A 9,619-nucleotide genomic window follows, 5' to 3' on the forward strand; every position below is an offset into this window, starting at 1 on the left:
CGTCCAAAAATACCAATCAGTCTTCAATGCAATTGTTAGCGATATATGCGTCACAAGATCAAACTATTCTGATGCTCAAAATGATAATATTGCAATATTATTTTATTCATACTGACGTGACGCAACAAAAAAAAACTATAACCATCCCATACGAGCGTAGTGACCATACATAATCTTTTGGGAACCAAACCCGACCAATTTTTCCAACTTCCTTGTCCACAGTGCTTCCGTTTCTGCGTAGACTCGATGCGCAGTTAAAGTCCACCTCTGAAGTTTTTTTTTTTTTTTTTTTCAACCCTCCGCTCATGAGGTTCATAGGCTAGCTACGTTGACAGTACAGGCTATTATAAATCTGGACAGCAATGAGTGCGGCTATAGGCGAACCGGCTATTGTCTCCCGGAGTCAAACAATACCAGCCGACATCTCTGGACAGATGTTGGATCTTGACGAAGACGATGACTTAGAAGTGTTCAGCAAGGTAAAAAAAAAATTGGCGATTAAAAACTTTGAAAGTTAGCCAATGCTCTTGTTGACTAATGTTTGGATGAGATTCTTGCTACGTGGAAAGTTTTGACTCCGTGCGCAAATAGTGCATCGATGTCCAACATCCTTTAAAAAAGTAGGACTGCTTCCCTTTCCTATTCTGTATCTAAAACATCCAACAAGCAGTAAATATAATGGGGAGAGCTGTGCATCTTAAAAATTGGGTTTTATCTGAATTATTAAGTTATTAGTCCAACAGTTTTCGTCTTATTGTCCCACTGACTCACACGACAAGAAATCAAAGTTCAGTAGATCAGGTGCCTTCTGTCATTCATAGCCTATGACTTGCATCGCGTGGTTTTGATCGAGCTATTTAAGAATAGCTTACCTGTCAATCTTCAATAAACCCCTCGATAGGTTCATCAAGTCTTAAAGTCAGGAACTTTACAGTTTACAAGTGACCTACGTGTGCCAAAAAATCAGGAGATTAATTTCATTTGTTTCCCACTTGTAACGACACCCACTGAATAGACTTGTTACATAGTTGATCTGTGCCTGTTCACTATTGTTTAGTCGGTAAGGGGAGCGGCGCTCGGCATTCTGCTGACTAGGCAGCTACACTAGCTTAACAGTTTGTTATAACAGGAAGCCTTCATGAAAGAACAGTAATAAATGTTGCCCTGGACATACTAGGACGCATCAGTTCTGTTTAAAGTCGTTTGCATACGTATTTGTCTGTTTGGCAGGCTGCATGCTTTGAATGTGACGTCTAGAGACAGCTCGCTAAGACAATTTGTTGGTGTAGTTGGCATTACGTTGTGCTCGTTTTGATTTCCACAGTAGTGGGGAGTTTAACGTTATCCTTCAGACATTGCTTTAATACCGGAATTCAGAAAACATAGAAAGATATGCTGAATGTTATGTCGTTGTCACATGATCACACTATGGTCTGACATGAAAAAAACCCGATATAATAATGCTTTACCGCACGAGGCCTTATTTGACTACATTTGTGAAGCAGGTGTCTGTGCTGCAGTAAATGAATGAAGCATTCAGATGAGGCCAGTTCACGCCTACTTCATTGTCTCTTGTGTAGGATGTCACTGTGACAGAGGGAAGGGCCATCAACCCATCCATGCAGACTTCACCAGGCTCCATGGTCAACCAGTACAAGTTTGAGGAGGAGGAGGAAGAGGAGGGGCTTGACACAAAAGACCTCTTTATCACCGTGGATAACCCAGAGAGTCATGTGACCGCCGTAGAGACGTTCATCACCTACAGAGTTCTGACAAAGGTGAGGAATGTTTTGACGTCGAGTGGGTGTCTATTCACAATTCCAATGCAGGCTTGTCTGTCATGGTAGTATTTTGAATCGGCAAAGAGAAAAGTCGACCTCTCGTGGCGACTGCTGTGCGTCTTAATGTGCGTCCACATCTTCCTTTTCCCGCAGACTACCCGCAGCGAGTTTGACTCCAGCGAGTATGAAGTTCGCAGGCGATACCAAGACTTCCTGTGGCTCAAAAGCAAACTCGAAGAAACCCATCCCACACTCATTGTTCATGTGGGTAGACAGTCACGCCTGACACGAATATATATATATATATATAAAAAAATGTTTAAGTTTGATTCTTTGGAACTTTTCTCAAGTGTATGTTTTGTAATGCTTCTTTCACACCTGCAAACTGGTGTCGTGTGCAGATATAGAAGATCTGGTCTAGCTGGATAAGCTGAAGCCTGAGGTAGCCCGTGCTTGTCGTCAGGTCTCAGGCGGGTGTAATCATCACCCAGGTGTGGTTGCCCAACCACCTCTGCTACACACCGATATCTCCTTGTATCCTATCCTCAGCCGCTTCCGGAGAAGTTTGTGATGAAGGGGATGGTGGAGAGGTTCAACAATGACTTCATCGACACACGGAGGAAGGCTCTCCACAAGTTCCTGAACCGTGTGTCCGACCACCCTATCCTGTCCTGCAGCGACGACTTCAAAGTCTTCCTCACGGCACAGGCCTGGGTAAGTGCACTGTAAAAGGCTTGCACGCACCGGCAAGCATTTAACAAACAAATGCGATTCGGTTTCATGTATGCGGTAACGTATGGATGTGAAAAGGGTTTTCCTGTGAGGATCATGTACATTTTTCGAGAAGCAAAACGATTTCACATGGGACTCTCACAACCTCTCAAGTTCTGTCACCTGTTTTCACACACACATACACTATAGTCGCCCCTCTAACTGGCACCCAAATCTGATTACCGCTAGTATCCAGTTAGCGTAATAGTATAATAATGCCTGGACTTGAGCATGAATGCTCTCCTTGTGTCTCAAAGCCCAGAAACAGGACCATGACTTCTTGCTACAGTACAGAGCGTCTAAAGAGGATTAGGGTAACAGCAGCAAATTCAACTGAAACAGCAATTGTTGTATTACTGTTATGCCTTGGTACCAACGAGTAGGAAATGTAACCAGTCGTATTTAGTCTAGCGTGTGTTGTTTCTGGCCCTTGTTGGTGTCAAAACAGCTTCAAGACAGGATATGTCAAGGAATGGTATAACCTGTTGCAATCCATGCAACTGGATGGAATGTACACATGACCATCTTTGCGCAAACAACAATGCTTTCATATACTTCCAAGGGAAACGTATATTGTCGCTGGACGAAATCCCAGTTGCTACAAAGCCCCAAGTCACACGTTTAGCATGTCAAGTCTGTCTCTTACAAATCCACCTGAGAGTGAACAAAGGACTGCTCCATTTGTGACCCCCCCCCCCCCCCCCCTCACATACACACATGCACACAGGAGCTGACGTCCCATAAGAAGCAGGGTCCCGGGTTCCTAAGCAGGATGGGGGACACGGTAAGGGCGCTGTCCAACTCCGTCAGGGGCGTGAAGAACCGACCGGAGGAGTTCACGGCCATGCAGGAGTACGTGGAGGCCTTCAGCCAGAAGATCTCCTCCCTGGACAAGGTCACTCAGAGGATCGCCAAAGAACAGAAGGGTACAGCACACGCACACGTACACAAACAACACGCCCGCACAGACTGTCGTACAGTGCGGGTCACCATCAGCAAGAAACGAAAAGCTATCTCCTGATAGGTGTGTGATAAGGAGAGAGCAAGCGAGAGAGATACAAAGAGAGACACGCAGAGAGATACACAGAGAGATACACAGAGAGATACACAGAGAGATACACAGAGAGATACACAGAGAGATACACAGAGAGATACACAGAGAGAGAGACAGAAAGAGAGGGAGAAAGAGGGAGAGAGACATACATAGACAGGGAGAAAGAGAGAGAGACACACATGGGCCTCAAGAAAGGTGGCATTGTGGGTAACAAAATATCCTGCCTATCTCCCAGAGTACCTGGAGGAGCTGAAGGAATGCGCCCCCACCTACACCCTGTGGTCCAGCTCGGAGGAGGAGCAGCTAGCCGAACCCCTGAAGGGTGTGGCCGGCTGTCTGGAGCGCTGCTGTCAGGAGACGGACCAGCAGGTCCACCACCTCTCCGAGGTCCTAGTGCCCACCCTGCACGAGTATGTGCTGTGCTCCGAAGGTCTCAAGGTAAACCGACCTGAACCAGTTGCTGAGTAGTATGTGCAACCAAGCTAACCCCAGATAGCCCGTAAAAACGAGAAAAAGTAGAGAATATGGAGAGGTCGACCTGGACGCAGCCTGGCGATGAGGCCAGACTACAGACTTCGGAAACAGGCCGAGGCGTAGGATTTTTTTTGAGAGACCGTCCTCAACTGTGTGTGCTGTGCGTGTTGATGTTGCCCTTCAGGCCGTTCTGAGGAGAAGAGACCACATCCAGGCCGAGTTCGAAGCTAAAAGCGAGGCCCTGGCCACCAAGAAAGTGGACAGAGAAGCAGTAAGTACAATATTGACACTTTTCTTCCCGCCCCCGCCCCCCCCCACCCCCCCTCTCCTCTCCACCCGCCCCCCCTCTCCTCTCCACCCCCCTCTCATCCGTCCATCCTTCCCTGTAAGCCTTCAGATTCCTCTGCTTCCAGGCAATTTCCCAGAGATTAGGAGTAATAAAGAAGCATACGGCCAACGAGTGTCTGCTTTCATTTCCAAGAGAGCAGCCTTAAGACTGAGGAGGACAACGGGCCATATTGGAAGCGGCTCGACTTGGAGGATTTATCGAAATATCGGGCGCTCTCGCAGTCCCCCTTGAGCTTCTTCACACAGCGCAGGAAGTTGGGGTGTAAACATTATTTCATTGCAGGGCCCCGGCTAATAACACACTAATGGAATCCTTAGAATCTATCGACAACTTGAAATGTCGTCGCCGCCCACTGGCAATATCGCCGCGGTTCGATCGTCAGAAGAGGGGAGTGAACCAGGCGTACGGAATTATTCCCCCAAAAAATGCGTTAAAAGAAAGTTGGGTTGTTTCTTTTTTTCGCAGGGGAAGAGCTTTGGATATTTTCACTTTGGAGTGTTTTCGTTTTTTTAAGCTTCCCTCTCTTACCAATCATGCGTCTCCCTGATAATTCTAATGAGAACGAGAATTGAGGCATATTCACCTGCGCTCTCCCACCCGGAACAATGGCCTCCTAATGGCCTCGGAAGCTTGAATGGCTCAGTCGCCGTGTGTTTCTCAGAGCAGACGAGGCCGGCGATTTCAAACCAGGGTCTCTATGGCAGCCCTGCACTGCTCTGCTAATGGACGAGGAAATGTCAAAGCTGGGCCATTGTGTCCCTGCTCGGTCTGTCCTCTTCATTAAGACTGAGGAGTGGTGACACCTGGGCACTGTCTCGTTCTGCTTTGTATGAGCACGTGTTGCACAGTGCATCGTGGTAGTTAATGAGGACAGTAAATGAGGCAATGGAAACCTCAAATGGCAGTTTTTCTTTTATTCTCAATTGTTTTTATTTTATACATGAGCTAGTGTGCCAGCGATGTCTTGTATATGCCCCTAAATCTAGGTTTATGTCCATAAAACACCACACTGTATTTCAGTTATTGTGGTCCATATTTGGAAGTGTGACTAAGGTACCAGAGTAAATAAATGACAGAAATACTGAATTCCACATACTATCACTGTCACAAGCAATAATACTGTGACAACTGCTAACTTTTAGCATTGTGCTAGTTGGGTCAATGTGACAAGGCAGTCTCGGTATTCCAACTGAAACAGACACCCATGCAGTCCTTACCTCGGTATGACAGGTCCGTGACAACTGTTGGTGTTACAGTGTCTAAATGACCTGTTGTTAACATAACCCCAAAAACAAATCAACATAAACCGTTGCTAAATCACAGGTCAACAATGTCACTTGCATCATGGAAATTTGCCATAAAATCACCTGGTTAATACAAGTGGTCGTTGGAATGTGGAAAAGATGACTTTGCAGTTTGGCGGCCAAATAAAGATCCGCCCCCAGTACTTGCTGACTCGAGCATTCCCTCCTGTTGCCAGCTGACCCGTGTACTGCCCAGTACATCCTGGTTACTGACTCCTGTGCTTCCTGTGTTGTCATGTGACTGGAGGAGAGTGGCGACCAGGGGACAGTGTGGGGCAGTCTGCTGGGCAGGAACCCAGAGCAGGTCCGCCTGCAGAGACAGGAGAGGCTGGGAGGGGAGATCGATCAGGTACCCAGGCTGGCCCTCGGACTCAACCTTGACCTCTGTCATGCTGTGTGAAGCTTGGAGAGTGCTGGCTTTTGTTATTGTTCTCACTACTAACCCGTCACGTCGGTTCCGGCTTTGGCATGGCCACATTTTGGCATTTGAAGCTGTGTATGTCGTCTAACTATAACATTGCTGCTATAGTGGTTTGCATTGTCGGTAACCAAGGACCAATTTGTGTCAGGCTAATTTTGAGTGTTACTATAGGGAATTTTAGATGTTTGCATTTTATAAGAACTCTTCAGGTTGTAATTTGTAGGAGTGTTGTAATTTTCAGTTTATCCAGAAGATGGCAGTGATGCTGCGGTCAGGAGACTCATCCAAACAGTAAAGCTAGGCGGTCTTACATTATTCATTAATGAGTGTCATTCGTAGAACTTTCCCTGAAGTCTAACATGTTAACTTATTATGGAAAGCTTTCTTTGTTGTTGGAACAATGTCTGTGTGTGTGTGTGTGTGTGTGTTTCAAATGATGTGTCCCCTTGTTGTAGTAGTCAGTGACAGCCAGCAGTCACACAGCAAAGCCCCAAGCCCAGCCAGCCCAGTTCCACTCTACAGAGTCTGATAATCAGCCCCCACACACAAACACACACACTTATAGACATTAACATGCACACAAACTACAGCCACAAACAACCCATGTGTGCTTTCACATAAACATCCAATCAAACAAGTATATACACACAAACGGCCCAATCACACAAACACACATTATCGAGCACACAAACTGTGTGAACACACGCACACACGCGCGCACACACCAACTTCCTGAGTCCCGCATCGATTGCCACCAACTTAGGATGAGACTGGTGGTGCCAACAACAGCCGACCCTCATCAGCCTGCCTGTCAATACTCCCAATCTCCTACCCAGCCTTGCATATCTGAGCAACTCTAATCTGACACCACCACCTCCCTAAGGAAAGCAGTGGAGCCGTACTTTCTCTCTTTCTCTCTTTCTTTCTTTCTCTCTCTTTCTCACTCTTTTTTTGTTGTTGCTCTCTTTCTCTGGTCTCTTTCTTTCTCACTGTCTCCCTCTCTTTCTCTCTTTCTTTCTCTGTCTCTCTCTCGCTCTCTCTCTGTCCTCCATTGTATCTCGGGTCTAATTCATCATTCCTTCCTTTAGCTTGGTGAAGAGATAGGCTTGTTGTTGAGGGCTGTTGGAGTCAAACACCCCAGTGGGATCAGTTTAAATGACACACACACACACACACTCCCGCTCGCGCGCGCACACACACACACAGACTCTAATACATGTCTCTGCCTGCTTAGATAGCTATCGTCTTGATGAGGGGCTTGGATCAATACCACTGCAGTAACAGCAAGGCATAGGAAGACCCCGCGAGTGAGTGTGTAGGAGCTAGCTAATGCAAAGTCACTCTTCGCTCCAAACGGAGGCATGCCGACAGCTGAAGAGTCTGCCATTTTATTTTGCCAAGTGAGGGGCTCCAGGTCATTAGCGTTGCAGGAATTTACTATAGACAGCTATGAGAGCGCCAGAAAGGAAATCACCTCAATTTGCATGGTGGTTCAGCACTGTCCCCTAACTACCACAGATATTGCTTGGGGTGTGTGTCCGTGTATGAGTGTGCATTTCTAGGAGCGGATGTCTACGTGCACAAATAGCACTATTTTCCATCTGGTCATTGAATGGCATGGTCATATCTTCTATGAAGGCTGCGCTTTAGGAACAGTGTGACATTTCTGCGCCCATTGAAACCCCTCAGCGGTTAAGAGCGTGAAAGGCCGATTGGTTGCCGGCTCAGGTTGCGTGTCACTGATAGGTGCGTGGTGTTGTGTTCCCAGCTGAAGGAGGAGCTCGATAGGCTGGAGGACCGGGGGGAGTGGGCCAACAACGCCCTGAAGGGGGACTGGTCTCGCTGGAAGAGGAGCATGAGGGCCGACCTCAAATCCGCCTTCCTCTCCACCGCCGAGAAGAACGTGGACTACTATGAAAAGGTGAGCGGCACCTCGGTCCACATCCTACACACATCCCCCAGACCGTTTTAGCAGGCTAAGCTAAAGTGTCTAGTACCCCCCTGCAGGGCTTTTCACCGAACGCTCCCCTGTTACACGGCTGTGTTAACTTGCGCCAATGGGGATGTTGGGTGTGTGTGTGTGTGGGGGGGGGGGGGGGTGAAAGCGGGGGGTGAAAGCGGGATGGAACGGAGTAAAGAGGGGAGAGCGACAGCATAGAGGGTAGAAGGAGAGAACGGGAGAGTAGAGAAGAGACAAATCTGGAAGATTGACCGGTCAAAGAGTTGGAATGAAAACCAGGCAGGGGACTGGGGGGGAAGAACCACGAGCCGAGGCCATTACCCCGGTCATTTCCATCTATCATTTTTACACGACTCATTTCAGGAGGATGTCGTATTAGCTGTCTCTGCTATTAACTTATTTCAGTCGGCTGTTTGGAGCTCTGCCAGTAGATGGGGTCAGTGTCTCATTTTTATGGCCCGCCACGAATTGGCCTCGGTTTGGCGAGACTGGAAAGGCAGATGCGGCCAGTGCACAGGGATGCCTCAGTGAAACCCTGGCATATGTCCAGTGCAGACGAGTAAATGCTGTCTCATAGAAGGGTACAACCCTACACATGGTCAGTGACTTATTTTCTCCACGGGTGGCGATTACGGCTGAGAAATGAGGGGAAAATGGGGCCAGCCACGGTACTGCCGGTGAACTGTCACTTGAGAAGCAGAGCTGTCTTTGTTTTCAAGAGTTCCAGTGGTATTTTTGGGGGGGGTGTTTGTTTTCAATCCATTTCTTTTTCGAGGTTCCCAAGGCCTAGGGAAACAAACAATATGACTGAGACACTCATCACTTTCTAACAGAGTGGCTGCAAGGCTGCTCGCGGCATCCATGGCCTTTATTATGAGCCCAGGGAGGGAGAGAGAGGGAGAGAGAGGGAGAGAGAGGGAGAGAGAGGGAGAGAGAGGGAGAGAGAGGGAGAGAGAGGGAGAGAGAGGGAGAGAGAGGGAGAGAGAGAGAAGGAGAGGGTGAGGGAGAGAGAGAGAGGAAGAGGGAGAGGGGGAGAGTGAAAGAAAGGGAGGGAGGGAGGAAGAAAGAGTGAGGGGGAAACAGAAGGGGCCTGAGATGGAGTGTGTGCGTGCGTGTGTGTCTGTTTGTGAACTACACTTGTCCCCCCCCCGCCTCCATCTTCCCCCTCCGAGACCAGCGCGTCGACAGCGCTCCTCCTCTGTAATTGGGAGACGTGGAGGTATAACACACGCGCGCAGAGAAGAGTCGACCCTGCGGGGGCAAACCTCGGCGCCTCGAAGTGATGAGACGGACTCACCCAAACCGCCGCTGTCGTCTCGGGGTCATTAGCGGCAACTCATTGCGCCGGCGGAGTCGTATCCTCGCGCGACCGCGCTTTCCTCGACCCCTCCCGTGCGGCGACGTGTGTTGTGCTCAGCGAGGATCCGAAGTTAGCCGGGGGCAGTTAGCGTAACGTGGCCTCATGTACTCACGCAGGGGAACAAGAGAAAGAGGACATTCTAATT

The 9,619-nt window shown here is 48.4% G+C and overlaps 1 protein-coding gene across 4 annotated transcripts in view; it reads left to right on the forward strand.

Moving 5' to 3' along the window:
* The first annotated feature begins 279 nt into the window (after nucleotides 1–279).
* The window catches only part of snx7 (sorting nexin 7), a 13,314-nt gene continuing 3,974 nt past the window's right edge, over nucleotides 280–9,619 (forward strand). Inside the window, exons 1-10 of one of the 4 annotated variants that reach the window (XR_009932283.1) lie at nucleotides 280–479; nucleotides 1,581–1,778; nucleotides 1,935–2,045; nucleotides 2,331–2,495; nucleotides 3,280–3,478; nucleotides 3,842–4,044; nucleotides 4,265–4,351; nucleotides 5,981–6,082; nucleotides 6,396–7,461; nucleotides 7,923–8,053. Coding sequence is in view for 3 of the 4 variants with exons in the window: in XM_062479519.1 (XP_062335503.1) it covers nucleotides 363–479; nucleotides 1,581–1,778; nucleotides 1,935–2,045; nucleotides 2,331–2,495; nucleotides 3,280–3,478; nucleotides 3,842–4,044; nucleotides 4,265–4,351; nucleotides 5,981–6,082; nucleotides 7,923–8,075 (1,335 nt within the window). In the remaining variant the exon portion in view is untranslated. Of the gene's footprint in view, nucleotides 480–1,580; nucleotides 1,779–1,934; nucleotides 2,046–2,330; nucleotides 2,496–3,279; nucleotides 3,479–3,841; nucleotides 4,045–4,264; nucleotides 4,352–4,561; nucleotides 4,847–5,980; nucleotides 6,083–6,395; nucleotides 7,462–7,922; nucleotides 8,076–9,619 lie in introns of those variants that run through there. The other 3 variants (XM_062479519.1, XM_062479521.1, XM_062479520.1) reach the window with 3 other exon arrangements.

This window comes from Osmerus eperlanus, chromosome 15, assembly GCF_963692335.1.
Source record: "Osmerus eperlanus chromosome 15, fOsmEpe2.1, whole genome shotgun sequence".
NCBI classification, from domain to species: domain Eukaryota; kingdom Metazoa; phylum Chordata; class Actinopteri; order Osmeriformes; family Osmeridae; genus Osmerus; species Osmerus eperlanus.